The sequence below is a fragment of the Hypanus sabinus genome, chromosome 19 (assembly GCF_030144855.1).
Source record: "Hypanus sabinus isolate sHypSab1 chromosome 19, sHypSab1.hap1, whole genome shotgun sequence".
Taxonomy (NCBI): Eukaryota; Metazoa; Chordata; class Chondrichthyes; order Myliobatiformes; family Dasyatidae; genus Hypanus; species Hypanus sabinus.
The window spans coordinates 70,632,936-70,654,711 of NC_082724.1; the positions used below are offsets into that span (position 1 = coordinate 70,632,936).

General features: G+C 41.5%; 1 protein-coding gene across 2 annotated transcripts in view; it reads left to right on the plus strand.

Moving 5' to 3' along the window:
- stab1 (stabilin 1) overlaps window positions 1-21,776 on the plus strand; it is a 323,963-nt gene that overhangs the window by 130,575 nt on the left and 171,612 nt on the right. For both annotated transcript variants that reach the window (XM_059944646.1, XM_059944645.1), the window contains exons 24-25: window positions 1,442-1,535; window positions 4,372-4,530. In XM_059944646.1, the coding sequence (XP_059800629.1) occupies window positions 1,442-1,535; window positions 4,372-4,530 (253 nt within the window). The remainder of the gene's footprint in view (window positions 1-1,441; window positions 1,536-4,371; window positions 4,531-21,776) is intronic.

The following is a 21,776-nucleotide window of genomic DNA, read 5'->3' on the forward strand; positions in this document are numbered from 1 at the left end:
TGAAACACACAGTGAAATGCATCATTTTGTGTTATCAATCAAGACAACGAAGACAGATATAAATAAGAGTACTGAGAAAATTTACAAGGATGTTGCTGGGACTGGTGGACCTGAGTTATAAGGAATGATTGAATAGATTAGGAATTTATTCCCTGGAACGTAGAAGATTGAGGGAGATTTGATGGAAGTATACAAGATTATGAGGAGTATAGACAGCATAAATGTAAGCAGGCTTTTTCCACTGAGTTTGGGTGGGACTAAAACCAGGTCATGGCTTAAGGTGAAAAGTAAAAAGTTTGAGGGAAATATGAGGGGAAACTTCTTCACTAAGAGGGTGGTGAGACTGTGGATCGGGCTGTCAGCACAAGTGGTGCAGGTAAACTCTATTTCAACATTTAAGAGAAGTTTAGATAGGTGCATGGATACTAGGGGAAGGAGGGCTGTGGTCCTGGTGCAGACGAATGGGAGGAGGCAGTTTAAATGGTTCAGCATGGACTGGATGGGCTGAAGGGTCTGTTTCTGTGCTGTACGTTCTATGACTCTATACCCTCATAATTTTGTATACCTCTATCAAATCTCCCCTCAATCTTCTACGTTCTAAAGAATACAGTCCTAACCTATTCAATCTTTCCATATAACTCAGGCCCTCCAGACCCGGCAACAGCGTTGTAAATTTTCTCTGCACTCTTCCAACCTTGTTTACATCTTTCCTGTAGGAAGGTGACCAAAACTGTACACAATGCTCCGAGCAGGTTTATTATCAAACATATGTTGTGAAAATTGTTAACTTAGCCTCAGCAGTACAATGCAATACATGATAATATAGAAAGAAAGAAAATAAATAAATCACATTAAGTATGTATGTATATGTATATTGAATAGTTAGATTCAAAATAGTGCAAAGCAAAGATAACATGTATTGAAAAAAGTGAAGTAGTGTTCGTGGGTTCAGAGCAGTCCTGTAGGTGCTCCTGTGCTTCTCTTGTCCAAACCTTCTTGGTCCTCACTGCTGGTGCTGCAGTCCTCAGTCTCTGCCTATACTCAGGGAGTAGAAGAAATTAGCCCTTATAGTTCGGTCTTGTAGAACTTCAACATAACATCACAACTTTTTTGCTCAGTACTTTGATCAATGAAGGCTAAAGTGCCAAAAGCTTTCTTTAGGACCCTATCTACCTGTGATGCCACTTTCAGTGAATTTTGGACCTGTATTCCCAGATCCCTTTGTTCTACCACACTCCACAATGCCCTGCTGCTCACTGTGTAAGACCTGTCCTTGTTGGTCTTCCCAAAGTGCAACACTTCACACTTGTCTGCACTAAATTCTATCTGCCATTTTTTCAGACCCTGCTTTTTCTGAAAGACTGGATCTCAATATCACCTGAGATCCAGCGCCATTCGTTTCAAATAAGCTCCAAATTTAAGCTTTTTATGATCTCTCTAGATGCCTCTGTAAGGATGGATATGAAGGTGACGGAATTTCCTGTCAAGCCGAGGATCTTTGTAAAAAGCCTGACCGTGGAGGATGTACTGAGAATGTGAGCAAGGCCACTGTTTCTGTTGTCTGTCTATGCATTAGCAATTGATCAGCTTGTGCGCGTAGCAGGAATAAGGCGAGAAAAGAATCAGTCAGCACTACTTGGGAGTAAAAGTCTTGTCAGATGCAAAGCTAACGGTCAGAGCAATAAAAGGAGTTATACAGTCATTGACTAATGGAACGTTGAAACGAGCCCTTTATTTATTTTTATTTATAGATATAGTATGTAATAGGCCTGTCTAGCCCTTCAAGCTGCACCAGCCAGCAACCCTTGGTACAACCCTAGCCCAATCGCGGAACAATTTGTAATGACCAATTAGCCTTCTAATCCGTATGTCTTTGGACTGGAGAGCCCAGAGGGAGGATGTACAAGGGTAATTCTTTAATTAGGGTGACTTTTCTGTCCCTGGGGAAGATTTTCAAGAAAAAAGTAGTATTTACAAAAACAAATACTGTAGTTTTAAAAGTTAGATAATAGTAACTCTAAACTTTTTACAGTATACTTCAAAAATAATATTTTCTTAATTGTTAGGTGAGTTTAAAACTTGGTATTTCACTATATTGGGCTTGTCCTCTACCCAGACTCTGTAACTGGGTCTTCAAAGTAAAGTAATAATAAGCATTAACTTCATGAAACTTTTAGTTTTTATTTTCTCAAAAGAACTTTTAACAACACATGTCAAATTTATGAGGGTTATTTTTCATACAATTTGTGCATTTTTAATGACAAAGAACTGCAGTCCCCAACTCTTCTGTCATTACCAACACGCAACACAATTTAGAGACAAGTCAAGTTTTTTCCAAACAAGTGCTTATGTGGTTCACATGGAAGTGAGAAGTGACATGTGGCTGTCATGTCATTTTGATGTCCAGAAATGTGAGTAATTTAAAGATTTATACCCCCTAATTTGTGGGTATGTTTATTATGTGACACTGCCTAATGAGTTTTCACTTTATTTCTGTATATTTAAATTACATTTACAAGCTAGCTATCCAGTCAAGTTAGCAAGTGCTAAGTCTTTTTTCACTTTTTAAAGGAGAAGTTGAAGAAGTTGGCTATGTCATTACCATCACACAACTGGTGGTGAAGTTGTCAAAATGGTCACAAAATCATCAGCAGACCAATCAAAAACAAATGCAGAGACACAATTAAAGAAGAGCCAGTATTATACTATTTTACTGCCATTGCATGGATCTCTTTTGTACCTTGCACAAAGAAAATATAGGTTTTGGGATTGAGGCTTGGTTTAGGGAGTTGGAAAAAGTGGCACTCATGAGGACTGAATAAGGCTGCAAGAAAGGAGGAGGCAGAGTGGACCGTGAATGCATAGCATGAGTGAGGTAAGGTAAATCTCTGTTGGCTGGAGATCAGTGCCTTATCGGAGTACGGTTCTGACATGGGATGAGGTGATTGTGTAAATTGGGGAATTAGGAAAATCAATTAATTGGGAGTTCAGAAGATTAGAGAATTTGGCCAATTGAAGAATTTGAGTGGGGAATCAGGAAGTTGTGGGTTGAAATGAATTGGGAGATCAGACCTAATCGAGAACAGTCGGGATGGAATCCATTGGCAATCTCATGGTGAGAATAGGGGACAGAAGGATTAAAGGTAAGTAAATCTCAGTTCAGGGCAGTATGATCCTGGAAATACATGGTGACAGGTAATTTCCTCAGCAACATTCCTTCTGGAGCTGGAATCTTGCAAAGATGTGATTGGTTGAATTTCTGCAGGGGTACTAAATAACACAGAAATGTCATTACTGTATTTCACTCTAGGGATAGGTCCATCAGTGAATGCATGGTCTTGAAATAAGCTATGGTAAAATGACCATCCCTTAAAAGTTGGTTCTTTTGAAGGTCTAGACTAACTACGGTTTTTGAATGTGAGTGGATCACCTATACTGAGCTTGGCATCCCTCATATTTTTGGGTAGATGCAGCTAATGAGCATATGCTTGCCCAAAGACAGTAGAGACTGTGGACTCCAAACCAATCTGATACTCTTCCTGATGGCTGGGATAATAGGTATTTTTCTTTCCTAGAGTTATAACTTAAGAGTAAAGTTACATTGGGGGGTAAAATTCTAATGGATAATTCCAAATCTTAGAGCTCCTGGGATCCTGCATTCCCTATGGATGATTGTGCAACAGCAACACTCTTACCATATCTCCCCAAATTTTGAATAGAGTTTACACAGAAGTTGGATTCTATAAGCAATCTCCATAGACCTGGACGTTTTTATTTTCTTTCATATTGGATTTTGAACATTCTGAATATTGGCAATGTGTTTTCCTGTTTTCACTCTCAGCATCGATATGGAATATTGCAAAACCAAAGCTGAGATTTCCTCTGTAATCTGTTTTTTTTCTCACAATGTTTAGTTTGGCATGTGATGACTTGTGGTTAAGTTGGCCTGATGCGAGCATGCTTTGAACTTAGTTATTGCTGTTAGGTTCTGGGCTAGTTCATAGCATTCTGTTCTGCCATTCTGCTGCAAACTGAGTAAATGAGCCAAATTTAAAACTAACAGTAACAGCTATTGGCAAAAAGAGTGAGGCGGAGAAACCCCTAAGAGGGATACCAAGTGAGATCAGAAATGAATCATCTAATTGAGCATAATGGGAGGGTTACAGTGTCACTGTAGGTAATGGTCCAGCAGTCTTTACAACGCACACAAAACCCGTCCTGATGAAGGGTCTCAGCCCGAAACATCAGCTGTTTTTCTCGATGCTGCCTGGCCTGCTGAGTTCCTCCAGCATTTTGTGTGTGTTACTTGGATTTCCAGCATCTGCAGATTTTCTCTTGTCAGCAACCTTTACGTATGTTTCTCTATTACAGGCAGAATGTCTGAGTCTGGGCCCTGGAAGGGTAACCTGCCAGTGCAACATGGGATGGACTGGTGATGGGCGAGTCTGCACTGAAATAAATGAATGTTTATTGAGCACACGAGGAGGATGTGATGAAAATGCTGATTGTCAGTATATTGGACCTGGACAGGTAAACTTTATGGAGCTTTCCTCTTGTTTTATGAAAAGTATGAGATAAAATATCTTTCCAAAAAACCGTATCAGACACTGATGAAGGGGGGAATTGTGTACATATGCAGAGGACAATGAATGATGAATTGTCTGGTGAGAGCAAAGCGCCTGGCTGCCTCACACAGGCATTACTTTGATAAGAAAGAACATTCAGGGCTGGGAATTGAGATTCTTGATGCAAAAGACAAGACGACGATTCTTTGCAGCTTCACTAGGAGGGTGGGGTGGGGGGGGTGTTGGGGGCTGTGAGCTGGCATGTATTCAGCACAAGTAGACAATACCTGTGCAGCCAAACAAAATGCAGTTGGGGTAAGCTACAAAAAACTCTGGTTTGGGCTAAGTACTGAGCCACATGATCACGACCTTAACCCAGGCTGCTGTTACATAAAGTGTAAAGTTTTACTCTGAGCCCTCCAAGGGTAGGAGGTGAGGTCAACATTGTCTTTCAAGAGTGATACTCACTATTTTCTTCAATGTGAGCTTTTGGCTTTTAAGTGTGAAAGAAACAGTCAATTTCAAACAAATCTTCCTATGTTAAAGTCAAGGCGGGCATGTATGTAGTTTCAACAAGTTTTCCCGTTATCCTTGAGCTCCTTGGACACGCCTTGGGACCTTAATCTTACTTCCTTATTTACTGTCTATTACTCCAACAATGCCAAATAACGCGGTCAAAGGGTTAGGCTTACAATTTACCTTGAAAAATACCAAGAAAGCTTGGAATACTTCCTTCCAGAATCTTTCAAGGCTCAGACACGGCCAAAACATGTGAATTAATGAAGTTTCTCCTTTGTTACATCTATCACAGAAAGGAGATATATCCCAATAAAAATGAGATAGCTTATCTTTAGACATGTGAGCCTTATGAACCACTTTAAATCGTAAAAGAGAATGACGGGCACGTAACGATGAAGTGTTAACCAATTAAAAAATTTCATTCCACCTTTCTTCAGAAATTGAAGTCGGTAAATCCTGTTCCCAAAGAGTTTTAATTTTGTCTATAGGAATGTTTCTCATTTCTAGCAACATACAATAAATACTGGATATTGAACCATTATAAAAATGTTTGAAATTAAAAAGTACATCTAATAAGTCCTTATCGGAACTTATAGGAAATGTATAAGGTTGAGAATGCAGAAAGTCTCTAATTTGTAAATAAGGGAGAAAATGAGTTTTGGGTAAACTATATTTAGCTGACATTTGCTCAAATGAAAGAAGACTTCCTCCAACAAACAAATCCTGGAAGCATTTAATACCCATTCTTTAAAAACTGAATCGGTCATCGAAGGTTTAAAAAATAGTTAAAACAAATGGGACTATACAAAGAAAATCTCAATAGACCAAAGAATTTCCTAAATTGTACCCAAATCTTCAAAGTATGTTTAACTACCAAATTTTCAGTTAGTTTACTAAAAGATAAAGGAAGTGAGGATCCGAGAAGAGAAATAATAGAAAATTTATTAACAGTCTTAGCTTCTAAAGAAACCCATATTGGGCAGTCCTCACTGTTAATATAATATGTCCAAAACATAAGATTTCATATATTGACTGCCCAATAATAAAATCTAAAATTTGGTAAAGATAAACCTCCATTTTTCTTAGATTTTTGAAGATGAACTTTATTTTGTCAAGAATGTTTTTCCATATATAAGAAGATGTAATAGAATCAAAAGAATCAAAAATAGATTTAGGAATAAAAACAGGTAGTGTCTGAAAAAGGTATATAAGCTCAGGTAACATGTTCATTTTAATAGAGTTGATTCAGCCAAACAAGTGGGAACTTCTGCCCACAGCATTGAAAGGTTGAAAATGTCCTTGAATTCTCTCGCCAGTTGGTTGCCAGGTACTCTGTTGGGACCTTATGCCTTTAAAGACAGTCTAACATTAGCCTTTGAGACAGAGATCACAGGGTCACCGGATGCAGCAGGGATCTTCACAGCTGTAGGTATATTCTCCCTTTCAAAGTGGGCATAGAAGGCATTGAGTTTATCTGGTAGTGAAGCATCGCTGCCATTCATGCTATTGGGTTTCGATTTGTAGGAAGTAATGTCTTGCAAACCCCGCCAGAGTTGTCGTATGTTCGATGTTGCCTCCAACCTCACTCAAAATTGTCTCTCTGCCTTTGAAATAGCCCTCCACAAGTCATACCTGATTTCCTGGTATAGGCCTCGGTCATACAGGCATGAATGCCACAGATCTAGCCTTCAGCAGATGATGTACCTCCTGATTCATTCACAGCGTTTGGTTTGGGAATGTATAGTAAGTATAGTAATGTATAGGCACACACTCATGCCTACAAGTTTTAATGAAGTCAGTAACAACTGCAGCATACTCATCCAGGTTCGAAGATGAATCCCTGAATACAGTCCAGTCCACCGATTCAAAGCAGTCCTGTAGGCGCTCCTGTGCTCCCCTTGTCCAAACCTTCTTGGTCCTCACTGCTGGTGCTGCAGTCTTCAGTCTCTGCCTATATTCAGGGAGTAGAAGTACAGCCAGGTGATCAGACTTCTGGAAGTGAGGGTGTGGAATAGCATGGTAGACATTCTTGATGGTGGTATAGCATTGATGAAACCATTTGAGGTCCCTGAGCAACAGTTTGACCATGTCAATGTGGACCTTGTTGGTCCTCTTCCCTCCCCCCGCAATTTCAAGCACCTCCTTACCTCCTTACCAGCGTGGCCTGCACCACCAGGTGGCCAGAGGTCGTCCCTGTAGCATCGACGACGGTCATACACGTGAATCAGGGTCCATCAGCTGGTGTTTCCTCGTACTGCAGTCCCCAACTCTTACAATGGCCCAGATCCTTGGTGTTGGGCTACTTCACAGCATGACATATCTCCCGCAGTCCAATGGCCTATGCGAACTGTTTCACTGCTCCTTAAATGCTGCCCTGAGACTTCCCTGAGCGATGAGTGTTGGTATAATCATCTCCTGTGGGTCCTGCTGGGGCTCTAAACAGCTCCAAAAGAGGGCCTGCTTTCATCTGTGGCTTAATTGGTATACTGGCAGCCGTTATGAGTGCCAGGTGATTGAATTCTTGACACCATGACCGTTTGGTCGGCCTCTCAACAGTACTCCATCCTCCTTGGTAAATTCAATTTCTTTCCACCAATCCCTACCTCCCATCATAACGTACAATTCTCCTGGGTTCCTGTTGACCTACATTCTACCTTGTTTGTTCTCGTCCGCCATGATGCACACCAACATCCCCTAAAGCCCCCTTATGATGGCCCATTCCACATTTTGGAACAGAGAAAAAAAAGACTTCTATCATAATAGAGATAAACCTAAACATATTTCAGTAGATTTCCTTAAACCAGTCCCCCCCCCCCCAAGATTTGGAGGATCCCACTACCATGGCCCTGCCATCACGACATGACCATGAGTGTATCAACACAACTCCTGGGTGAGCCAGGGGCCTCTGCTGTTCTTCGACCCTTGGAACATAGAATCTGACCCGGGGAGGCTTGTCCGAGCTTCAGCCAGGCTCAGAATGCTGGTTTTAGTGAATTCTCAAAGGGGAGGCTGTGTAGGGTATTGTAGTTGGTGGAAACATACATAATTTACAACCACCAACATTGAGTTGGGGTTCGCTTTAAGAGTCTGGTCTAATGTGATGATGTAATTATGTAAAGCATTGTTACCATGTGTTCAGTGTTCGGAGCACAGCAAATGAGTTATTACAGTTTTTCTTAAACATGAACACCTCTGCCATTTTTATTTGTGAAAATCTACAGCATGATAGTTTTATTTGACCAATTGGGATTGTTAGCCCTGAGTTGAACCCCTGAACCCATAGGTCAACTCTTAGTCTGAACTTTACTCTTTGACCTGTCTGGCATGGGTGACCCTATCAAGAGCAAAACCACAAAGCCCAGACTCCAGCCAGCATAGTTCTCCAGGTTATTGAGGCACGCAAGCCTCCAATCCACTACAAGGTTGAGGTCTTCTAGGAGGACCTTATTCTCCTGTATATCATCGTGTTAGCTCTCTTTCAAGGGCTCCCTCCCTTGAGTTTCCCTTTCTCAACATTATTTTTCTTTCTTTTTTCTCACTCTTACACACAAGCCCTAAGAGTATTTATTTTTATCTTTTAGTTTGCTTCTAAACTCTAATAACCTGTAGGATCTTGAATTTAGGATTGCATTTTTTTTTCAAAAAGATGTTATTTATTCTGCGCTTGCAACACTCTAGAAACAATTTGGCACTCTGGAATCGGGAGCAAGTTACAGCTTGTGATTCAGCTGGGAGCTCAGAGAATTCGACCGTTGTAGGTAGGATTTAAGCCTACCTGGTCAATACCTGTGGAGGAGGGGGAACTGCGCAGGCGCGAGTGACGTCAGCGTCGAGCGCGCACTTTAAAAGGCAGGACTTCTTTTCAGAGCGGGCAGCGGAGTCCGTGGAAGCAGAGTCCTGGGCTTTGGCTAAGTGGGCTTCGGTGTAAGGGGACTTCGGTAAGCCTGTGTGATTGCTCGCTGAGGGGAAGAAGGTAAGGTCGCTAGGTGCTTTTTAGACTTATTCTATCAATCCAGTTCAGGTATGGGGGAGACAGTCAGAGCAGTGGTGTGCTCCGTATGCAGTATGTGGGAAGTCAGGGTCAACACAGTTGTCCCTGATGACCACACCTGCAAAAGGTGCGTCCAGCTGCAGCTCCTATCAGACCGAGTTAGGAGCAGGAGCTGGATGAACTACGGATCATTCGGGAGGTGGAGGCAGAGATAGATAGGAGTTATCAGGAGGTAGTCACACCAAACAACCAAGAAGTAGGCAGATGGGTGACGGTCCAGAGAGGCAGGGGGAGCAGGCAGAGAGAGCAGAGCACCCCTGTGGCCATTCCCATTAACAATAAGTATATTGTACTGGATACTGTTGATAGGGATGACCTACCAGGAATGAGTTGTAGTGGTCCTGCCTCTGGCACAGAGGTTGAACCCTCAACTAGAAAGGGGAGGAGGGAAGAGAAGAGAGCAATAGTTTTAGGGGACTCTATAGTTAGAGGGGCAGATAGGAGATTTTGTGGGGCAGATCGGGTCTCGGATGGTATGTTGCCTCCCTGGTGCCAGGGTCCGGGACATCTCAGATCGGGTGCAGGCTATTCTTGAGAGTGAGGGCATGAACCCAGATGTAGTGGTCCATGTAGGGACCAATGATGTAGGTAAGGTGAGTGAGGGGGTCCTGCTTAGAGAGTTCAGGGAGTTAGGAGTGAAGCTGAAAGGCAGGACCTCCAGGGTGACAATCTCGGGATTGCTACCTGTGCCACGTGCGAGTGAGGTGAAGAATAGAATGATTATGCACATTAATACGAGGCTGAGAGCATGGTGCAGGAAGGAAGGGTTCAGGTTTTTGGATAATTGGTCTTTGTTCCAGGGACATTGGGATCTGTTTCGAAGGGATGGTCTACATCTGAACCGGAGGGGTACTAACATTCTTGCAGGAGTATTTGCCAGTGCTGCTCGGGGGGGTTTAAACTAGATGTGCAGGGGGCAGGGATCCAGATCCAGAGGGTTGGTCAGAAGGTGCATGGGGTTAAATGTGTACAAGGTTTGGGTGATCTTGAGAAGGTCATCAAAATTCAGGGTGCAATTTGCCCGATGGAAGTTCAAGGAGCTGGGTTAGGTACAGTAGACAGTGTTTTAAGCAAAGAGAGGAGGAATGGGCTAAGAATTCTATACTTGAATGTGCGTAGTGTCAGAAATAAGACAGATGAGCTTGAAGCTCAGATGAAAATGGGGAACTACGATATTGTTGGGATAACGGAGACATGGCTGCAAGGGGATCAGGCCTGGGAATTGAGTGTACCAGGGTATACGTGCTATCGTAGAGACAGAAATATGGGAAGAGGGGGTGGGGTGGCCCTGTTGGTGAGGAATGAGATTCAGTCCTTAGCAAGAGGTGACTTGGGAACAGGGGAAGTAGAGTCTGTGTGGATTGAGCTGAGAAACAGTAAGGGTAAAAAGACCCTAATGGGTGTTGTGTACAGGCCCCCAAACAGTAGCGTGGATATTGGGTACAAGTTGATTAGGGAGTTAACATTGGCATGTGCTGAAGGTAATGCAGTCGTTATGGAAGATTTCAACATGCAGGTGGACTGGGAGAATCAGGTAGGTGCTGGACCCCAGGATAGGGAGTTTGCGGAGTGTCTAAGGGATGTATTTTTGGAACAGCTTGTGCTTGAGCCAACCAGGAACGAGGCTATTTTGGACTTGGTGATGTGTAATGAACAGGAATTGATAAGTGATCTTGAAGTAAAGGAGCCATTAGGAAGTAGTGATCATAACATGATAAGTTTTTATGTACAATTTGAGAGGGATAGGGGCAGATCAGAGGTGTCAGTGTTGCAATTAAATAAAGGAGACTACGGAGCCATGAGGGATGAGCTGGCCAAAGTTAAATGGGCGGATGCCCTGGCAGGAAAAACAGTGGATCAGCAGTGGCAGATATTCTTGGGCATAATACAAAAGATGCAAATGCAGTTCATTCCAATGAGAAGGAAGGATTCAAAGAGGGGGAAGGGGCCACAGTGGTTGACAAAGGAAGTCACAGATTGTATAGCATTAAAGAAAAAGAAGTATGACAGGGCTAAGATGAGTGGGAATACAGATGATTGGGAAAGTTTTAAGGAACAGCAGATCTTAACTAAAAAAGCAATACGGAGAGAAAAAATCAGGTATGAGCTCAGTCTAGCCAGGAATATAAAAGGGGATAGCAAAAGCTTTTTTAGCTATGTGAAGAGAAAGAAGATAGTTAAGAACAATGTTGGCCCCTTGAAGAATGAATTGGGAGAAATTGTTATGGGAAACAGGGAAATGGCAACAGAATTTAATGCATACTTTAGATCTGTCTTCACCAGGGAGGACACAAGCAATCTCCCAGATGTATGGATGGGCCAGGGTCATAAGATATCAGAGGAATTGAGACAGATTGACATTAGGAAAGAAACTGTGATGAGTAGACTGGTAGGACTGAAGGCTAATAAATCCCCGGGTCCAGATGGTCTGCATCCAAGGGTTCTAAAAGAGGTGGCTCAGGAAATTGCGGATGCATTGGTAATCATTTTCCAATGTTTCTTAGATTCAGGATCAGTTCCTGAAGATTGGAGAGTGGCTAATGTTGTCCCACTTTTCAAGAAGGGAGGGAAGGAGAAAACGGAGAACTATCGCCCTGTTAGCCTAACGTCAGTTGTGGGGAAGATGCTTGAGTCCATTATTAAGGACGAAATAGTGGCACATCTAGATGGCAGAAATAGGATTAGGCTGAGCCAGCATGGATTTACCAAGGGCAAATCATGCTCGACTAATCTGTTGGAGTTTTTTGAGGGTGTAACAAGGATGTTAGATGAGGGTAAGCCAGTAGATGTTGTGTACCTAGATTTTCAGAAGGCATTCGATAAGGTGCCACATAGGAGATTGGTGAGTAAAATCAGAGCTCATGGCATTGGGGGCAGGGTTTCAACATGGATAGAAAACTGGTTGGCAGATAGAAAGCAAAGGGTAGCAGTGAATGGGTGTTTCTCAGACTGGCTGGAGGTGACTAGTGGGGTACCACAGGGCTCTGTATTGGGACCACAGCTCTTTACGATTTATGTCAATGTTTTAGATGAGGGCATTGAAAACTATATCAGCAAGTTTGCTGACAATACTAAACTGGGTGGCAGTGTGACATGCGAAGAGGACGTTAGGAGAATACAGGGAGACTTGGATAGGCTGAGTGAGTGGGCAGATACTTGGCAGATGTCATTCAATGTGAATAAATGTGAAGTTATCCACTTTGGAAGCTGGAACAAGAGGGCAGAGTATTGTCTGAACAGTGTCGAGTTAGGTAAGGGAGAAATGCAAAGAGACCTAGGAGTCCTAGTTCACCAGTCAATGAAGGTGAATGAGCAAGTGCAACGGCAGTGAAGAGGGCAAATGGAATGTTGGCCTTTGTTACAAGGGGAATTGAATACAAGAGCAAGGATGTTCTTTTGCATTTGTACAGGGCCCTGGTGAGACCACACCTGGAATATTGTGTACAGTTTTGGTCTCCAGGTTTAAGGAAGGACATTCTGGCAATTGAGGAAGTGCAGCGTAGATTCACTAGGTTGATTCCTGGGATGGCAGGGCTGTCTTACGCAGAGAGATTGGAGAGATTGGGCTTGTACACGCTGGAATTGAGGAGATTGAGAGGAGATCTGATTGAAACGTTTAAGATAATTAAAGGATTTGATAGGATTGAGGCAGGAAATATGTTCCAGATGTTGGGAGAGTCCAGTACCAGAGGGCATGGATTGAGAATAAGAGGTCAGTTATTTAAAACAGAGTTGAGGAAGAGCTTCTTCTCCCAGAGAGTTGTGGAGGTGTGGAATGCACTGCCTCGGAAGACGGTGGAGGCCAATTCTCTGGATGCTTTCAAGAAGGAGCTGGATAGATATCTGATGGATAGGGGAATCAAGGGATATGGGGACAAGGCAGGGACTGGGTATTGATAGTGAATGATCAGCCATGATCTCAGAATGGCGGTGCAGACTCGAGGGGCCGAATGGTCTACTTCTGCACCTATTGTCTATTGTCTAATTCCAGTTTCACCCATATTTTTCTGTCTGCCATTGTCTCTTCCCATCTAACTCTCATTTTCTGATCTCATTTTGATATTGTGTTCATTTCATTTCTTTTTTTACAAAACTATAGAAGCTTATTTACACAACAAATACACAAAGTAAAAAACTTTCAGTATTTACAAGACAGTGAGTGCATTCAGATTAAAATATCATTGCTATTCTCTATAAAATAATAGATTGCCTGGGCAGCCCCCTGCTCCCATAAATCCCCCCATGTACCCACTGTGACCGCATGCTCCCTCTCCAAGGACAGCTGGACACAGACATAACCTTGCATAAGATTTTGAATCAATGGGCTCCCTTCCAGTGAACCTGTACAGAAGGGACAGCTTATACATTAGAAAGAGGTGTCATAGACTCAGAAGGTGTTGAGTCATTGTGGACAGAGCTAAGGAACTGCAAGGATAAAATGACCCTGACGGAGTTATATACAGGAGTAAGGATGTGACCTACAAATTACAAAAGGGGATAGAAAATAGAGATAGTGAACATAACCCAGCACGTCACACAAACCAATCTTCCATCCTTGGACTTACTTTACACTGCATGCTGTCGGAGCTGTGTTGCCAGGATAATCAAGGACACGACCCACCCAGCCAACAAACTTTTTGTCCCTCTTCCCTCCAGGAGAAGGTTCAGGAGCTTGAAGATTTGTATGGCCAGATTTGGGAACAGCTCCTTTCCAACTGTGATAAGACTGCTGAACGGTTCCTGACCCGGATCTGGGCCGTACCTTCCAAATATCTGGACCTGACTTGCACTACCTTACTTTCACTTTTCTATTTTCTAATTATGATTTATAATTTAAATTTTTATTATATTTACTTCAATTTGTACTCTAGGGAGCATGAAGCACAGAATCAAATATCGCTTGATTGTACGCTCTAGTACCAATTGTTTAGTGACAATAAAGTAAAGTAAGTGCATGCCAAAAGGGCAATGTTACAGGGGTCATATGAGATTTCAATACGCAAGTAGGTTGGGAAAATCAGGTTGGTGCTGGGTTCCAGGAGGGAGAATTTCTAGAATGCTAATGACTTGGCTTTATAGAGCAGCTCGTGATTGAGCCCACTGGGGGATCAGCTATTTTGGATTGGGTGTTGTGCAATTAGAATTGATTAGTGACCTTGAGGTAAAAGAACCCTTGGGGGCAAGTGATCATAATATGATCAAATTCACCCTGAAATTTGAGAAGGAGAAGCTAAAGTCAGATACATCAGTATTACAGTGGAGCTAAGGGAATTACAGAGGTACGAGAGAGGAATCGGCCAGAATTGATTGGAAAAGAACACTGGCAGGGATGACGGCAGAGCAGCAATGTCTGGAATTTCTGGAAGCAATTTGGAAGGCACAGGATATATACATCCAAAAAAGGAAGAAGTATTTTAAAGGAAAGATGACTTAACTGTGAATAACAAGGGAAGTCAAAGCCAGCAGAAAAGTCAGAGAAGGCATATAATATAGCAAAAATTAATGAGAAGTTAGAGGATTGGGAAGCTTTCAAAAAACCAACAAAAGACAACTAAAAAAAGTCATTAAGGTAAAGATGGAATATGAGAGTAAGCTAACCAATAATATTAAAGAGGATACCAAATGCTTCCTCAGATACATGAAGTGTAATAGAGATGGGAGAGTAGATATCAGACCTCTGGAAAACAATGCTGGAGAGCTAGTAATGGGACAAGGAAATGGCAGCATCAGTCTTCACTGTGAAAGACACTAGCAGTATGGCAAAAGTTCCAGGTGTCAAGGGACATAAAGTGTGTGAAACTACCTTTTCTAGACAGAGGTTCTTGGGAAACTGAAAGGTCTGAAGGGAGGTAAGTCACCTGGACCAGTTGATGTACACCTCAGGGCTCTGAAAGAGGTGGCTGAAGAGGCTGTGGAGGCAATAGTAATGATCTTTTAAGGATCACTAGATTCTGGAATGGTTCCTGAAGACTGGAAAATTGCAAATGTCATTCCACTCTTCAAGAAGGGAGAGAAGCAGAAGAAAGGAAATCATAGGCCAGTTAGTCTGACCTCAGTGGTTGGGAAGATGTTGGAGTCAATTATTAAGGATGAGGTCTCAAGGTATTTGGAGGCACATGATAAAATAGGCCATAGTCAGCATGGTTTCCTCTTGCTGACAAATCTGTTGGAATTCTTTGAAGAAATAACAAGTAGGATAGACAAAGTAGAATTGGTTAATGTTGCGTACTTAGATTTTCAGATAGCCCTTGACAAGGTGCCACACATGAGGCTGCTTAACAAACTACAAGCTCATGCTATTAGAGTGAAGATTCCAGCATGGATAAAGTAGTGGCTGATTTGCAGGAGACAAAGAGTAGGAATAAAGGAGGCCTTGTCTGGTCGGTTGCCGGTGGCTAGTGGTGTTCCACAGGGGTCTGTGTTGGGACCAATTCTTTTTACATTTTATTTCAATGATTTGCATGATGAATGTGGATTTGTTGAAATGTTTGTAGATGATACAATGATGCAGAGAGGCAGGTAGTTTTGAGGAAGAATCAAGGCTACAGAAAGACTTGGACAGATTAAGAGAATGGGTAAAGAAATAGCAGATGAAATACAGTGCCAGGAAGTGTATGATCATACACTTTGGGAGAAGAAATGGAGAGAAAATACAAAAAACTGAGGTGTAAAGAAAACCTGGAGTGCTTGTGCAGGATCCTAAAGGTTAATTTGCAGGTTGAGTCTGTGGTGAGGAAGGCAAATGCAGTGTTATAATTCTCTTCAAGAGGACTAGAATTTAAAAACAAGAGTGTAATGTGAAACTTAATGAAGCACTGGTAAGGCCTCACTTGGAGGATTGTGAGCAGTTTTAGGCCCCTATCTTAGAAAGAATGTGCTGAAACTGGAGAGGGTTCAAAGGAGATTCACGAAAATGATTCCCAGTTTGAATGGCTTGTCGTATGAAAAGCGTTTGATAGCTCTGGGCCTGTATTCAGAATCAAGTTTATTATCACCAGCATGTGACGTGAAATTTGTTAACTTAGCAGCAGCGGTTCAATGCAATACATAATGTAGCAGAAAGAGAGAGAGAAAAATAAAATAAAACATAATAATAAATAAACATGTAAACCAATTATGTATATAGAATAGATTTAAAAGAATGTGCAAAAACTGAAATACTGTATATTAAAAAAGTGAGGTAGTGCCCAAAGCTTCAATGTCCATTTAGTAACCAGATGACAGAGGGGAAGAAACTGTTCCTGAATCGTTGAGTGTGTGCTTTCAGGCTTCTGTATCTCCTGCCAGATGGTAACAGTGAGAAAAGGGCATGTCCTGGGTGCTGGAGGTCCTTAGTAATGGATGCTGCATTTCTGAGACACCGCTCCTTGAAGATGTCCTGGGTACTTTGTAGGCTAGTGCCCAAGATGGAGCTGAGTTAATTTACAACCCTCTGCAGCTTCTTTCGGTCCTGTGCAGTAGTCCCTCCATACCAGACAGTGATGCAGCTCTCCACAGTACAACTATAGAAGTTTTTGAGTGTATTTCTTGACATGCCAAATCTCTTCAAACTCCTAATAAAGTATGGCCACTGTCTTGCCTTCTTTATAACTACATCAATATGTTGGGACCAAGTTAGATCCTCAGAGAGCTTGTCGCCCAGGAACTTGAGGCTGCTCACTCTCTCCACTTCTGATCCCTCCATGAGGATTGGTATGTGTTCCTTTGTCTTACCCTTCCTGAAGTCCACAATCCAGCTCTTTTGTCATACTGATGTTGAGTGCCAGGTTGTTGCTGCAGCACCATTCCACTAGTTGGCATATCTCACTCCTGTATGCCCTCTCATCACCACCTGAGATTCTACCAACAATGGTTGTATCATCAGCAAATTTGTAGATGGTATTTGAGCTATGCCTAGCCACACTGTCATGTGTATATAGAGAGTAGAGCAGTGGGCTAAGCACACACCCCTGAGGTGTGCCCGTGTTGATAGTCAGTGAGGAGGATATGTTATCACCAATCCACACAGACTGTGGTCTTCTGGTTAGGAAGTCGAGGATCCAGTTGCAGAGGGAGGTACAGAGGCCCAGGTTCTGTATCGTCTCAATCAGGATTGTGGGGATGATGATATGAAATCCTGAGCTATAGTCGATGAACAGCATCCTGATGTAGGTGTTTGTGTTGACTAAGTGGTCTAACACCATGTAGAGAGCCATTGAGATTGCATCTGCCATTGACCTATTGTGGCAATAGGCAAACTGTCGATGTGAGTGCTACCGGGCGATAGTCATTAAGGCAGCTCACATTATTCTTCTTAGGCACTGGTATAATTGTTGCCTTTTTGAAGCAAGTGGGAACTTCTGCCTGCAGCAGTGAGAGGTTGAAAATGTCCTTGAATACTCCCGCCAGCTGGTTGGCACAGGTTTTCAGAGCCTTACCAGATATTCCAACGAGACCTTCCACCTTGCAAGGGTTCACTCTCTTTAAAGACAGTCTAACATCGACCTCTGAGACGGAGATCACATGATCATCAGGTGCAGCAGGGATCTTCACAGCTGTAGTTGTGTTCTCCCTTTCAAAGTGTGTATAGAAGGCATTGAGTTCATCTGGTAGTGAAGCATCGCTGCTATCATGCTATTGGGTTTTGCTTTGGAGGAAGTAATGTCTTGCAGACCCTGCCAGAGTTGCTGTGCATCTGATATTGCCTCCAAACTTGTTCAAGATTGTCTCTTCGCCTTTGAAATAGCCCTCTGGGGGAGGTTCCGGAGACGTCATTGTCGAGAATGGCAGCTTAAGTCAATAGCTCCTCCAGAAAAACGCATATTTGCCCCGTTAAGTCATCAAACATAGGATTTTTTGAAAGCTTTTGAACTGAAAAGAGGGGCAAGAATGGGAAAAAAGAATGGAAATTAAAAAAGTGACACTGCGGAGCCTGTGGACGAGAGGAGTGCGGCGAGCGGCTCTCCTACCCAACTGTGTGCAGGCGAGTCTGACGATGGGCTTCGTTCAGGCGAAGTGGCAAATATGATTGAAAATTTGAAAGAGATACAGGAATACAGATACAGGAAAGACATAAAACACTAGCTACATGATATTAAGTCAGAGCTCGCCAACATCAATCAAAAAATAGCAGTGGCAAAGACTCGAATTGAGAAGGTGGAAGATAGAGTGGAAAACGTGGAACAGATACTAAGTGAGACAATAAAAATATTAAATCAACAGGAAGGTAAACTGTTGACCTGGAGGGAAGATCACGGCAGAAAAATATCAGGATATACAACATCCCCGAAGGAACGGAGGGTTTTTCTATGATGGAGTTTGTACAAAAGTTGCTGCAGGATGTGCTGGAGCTTCCCTCAACTATGGAGCTGGAAATTGAGAGGGCGCATTGCACGCTGGTCCCGAGGCCTACCCAAGGCAGAGAAGATAAGCCACGCTCAATAGCAATTAAATTCCTTCGATACAGTACCAAGGCAGATTCCTACGAAGGGCCTGCGGTAAGAAGAGGGTGTTTTTAGACGATAAATTAATATATTTTGATCAAGATTACCCCCCCCCCTGCGGTCCTGCAGAAACGTAAAGAATACTCTGAAGTAAAGCAAATACTAAAGCAAGAAAGGATTGGATTTCAAACTCCGTACCCTGCAAAACTTCGAGTGTTTTATCAAGATGGGATCCAACTGTATCAGACAGTGAAAGAGGTGACTACAGACATGTAGAGGATTGCCCATCAGCGTGATCAAACCGAGGGAAAGCCTAACTGAGGAATTATCCCGCTCTGCTTGGGAAATAGTGCGAGAATCGAGAAAACAGGAGACGGGAGGAGGCTGAGAGAAGTATATCAGGAAGAGACTGAGTTTTCCAAAGACAGTCCTCTCCCCCTTCAGAAGAGCCATAAGGTTTGGCTAACTTAAAAAATGTTGAGAAGATAAACGGAAGCAAAAGTAGATGGTGATATACCTATCTCGAGAAATACTTATTATAATGTGGATTTTATATTACTCAGTTATTCTTTATTCACTCACTTACTCCTTTTACCCCACCAAAATGAGAATATATATGTGTGTGCGTGTGCGTGTATGTGTGTGTGTGTGTGTGTGTGTGTATATATATATATATATATATATATATGTATACACACACATATATAGGAGGAGTACACAGGGTAATCTTTTCTGTGTAATGTATTTGTTCACTGACTTTGATGAATACTGCAATGGGGGCCCTCAACTCAGAAGTAGGAGGGGTTATCCCCCACAGCTAGACATTTCCTCTAGCTCAACGCAGGGTCATCTACCAGAGACCTCAGCCTTGGAATCACATGTTTGTTGTCGTTTTCATTATTATTTGCGTTTCTTGGTTCTAATTTGTTCAGGGAGTAGATCGATTAAGTTTTATTCTAATTTCAATGATACATTGACAGATAAATACAGATGGCTAAGGACAAGGTAAAATTCATTTATTTTAATGTCAATGGGCTATTAAATTCAATCAAACATAATAGAACTTTATCCAAAATGAAAAAAGAACAAGCCCATGTAGTATATTTACAGGAAACTCACTTAAGTGATAATGAGCATAAAAAACTAAAGAGAGTGGGCTTCACTAATTTGTTTTTCTCCTCATATAAATCAGGACATAGGAGAGGAGTTGCTATTCTTATCTCAAGTAAGCTAAATTTTGAAAAAGTATTTTGAAATGGGAGATAAGGAGGGCAGATATATTCTGGTAAGGGGGAATATAGACGGAAACTCAGTTACTCTACTGAATATATACACACCCTTCGGGAAGTGATATTGGTTTCTTTCAGAAAATTTCTGATATTATGGTAGTGGAAACAAAAGGTCTTCTGATATGTGGGGGAGACTTAAATTTACAATTACAACCAAAGTTAGACTCTTCCAATAGAAAAACCTATGAAACAAAATCCTTACATAAGAAAGTTAATACACTTTTTGAGGATGTTGGTTTAATTGATATATGGAGGGATCTTTTCCCTGACAGAAGGGATTACACGCATTATTCTGCTCCCCATTCTGTATATACAAGAATAGACTATTTCATAACATTTGGAAAAGACAAAGACAAAATAAACACCTGTGGAATTGGGACAATAGAAGTAAATGACCATGCACCTATATAGTTATTGGTTGATTTTAACCTACAATGCAAAGAATACTATTTGGAAACTAAATTCAAGTCTACTCAATGATCCGTACTTTAAGGGACAAATTAAAAAAGAAATTGGTGTCTACTTAGAATTCAATGATAATGGAGAGGGTTCACCTCCCATTTTATGGGATACTCTGAAGGCTGTCTTAAGAGGAAAAACTTATAGCAATATCATATGAGAAAAAAAAGGAATAAAACAGAGGAATTACAAAATAGGCTGAAGGAACTACAGAAAAAACACAAATTCATTTGGCACAGGATGCATTAGAGGAAATTAAAAAATTAGGAATGAAATTAATAGTTTGGCTATGCAAGAAATCAAAAAAATTAATGTTTCTGAAACAGAGACATTATGAAAGTGGATCAAAGTCTACGAAAATACTGGCGTGGAAACTGGAAAAAAAAGATAGCAGAAAATACAATTCATAGAATTAGGGATCCAAGAACAAAAATGATAAAAAAAAGCTAAGTGAAATTCAAGAAGCTTTTCAAGTGTTTTACAAAACTCTATATTCCAAAGTTTCAGGAGGAAGCATAACCCAAATTGACACAACCTTGAATTCTCTAGAGTTACCCACTTTAAGCGAAGAACAAAATAGAACAATGACTGCTGACATAACTGAAGTTGAATTAAAAGCTGCAATTAGTAGGCTTAAATTAAGCAAGTCACCAGGATCGGATGGGTATATGGCAGAGTGGTACAAAGAATTTAAAAATGAGTTAATTTCTGTTTTACTCCCCACACTGATCTGGGCTCTAAAAAAGGCACAAATGCCACCCAGTTGGAAGAAAGTGATTATCTGAGCTATACCGAAAGAAGGCAAGGGTAAAATGGAATGTGGGTCATTTAGACCAATATTCATTCTTAATGTAGATTATAGATTATTTACCTCCATCATGGCCAAACGATTAGAGGAGTTTCTACCCAAACTGATATGTAACGATCAGACAGGTTTTATACACCAACGCCACACACAAGACAATATATGAAGGACACTTCACATTATGGATCATATACAAAAAATTAAAATCGAAGCAATAGTGATAAATGTGGATGCTGAAAAGGCATTTGATTTGGTTAATTGGAATTTTCTTTACAGAGTTTTATATAGATTTGGTTTCCAAGACACAATTATTAAAACTATATAGACACTATATGACAACCCTACTGCTAGGATTAAAATCAATGGATATTTATCAAATAGTCGTACCCAAGGAAGGGAAACGAGACAGGGTTGTGCATGGTCACCACTACTCTTTGTGTTATATCTGGAACCATTAGCTCAATACATCAGACAAAGTGAAGATATCAGGGAAATTACTATTGAAGGGACAGAGCATAAGTTGGCTTGTTACGCGGATGACATTTTATAAATTTTTAAAATTGAATTTTCAAATAGTTACAGAAGGAGAAAAAAAATTATCAACCCTTCCCCCCTTAACCCCTCCCCCCAACATATCCCTGTAGAAAGAGAAGAAAAAAGAAAGAA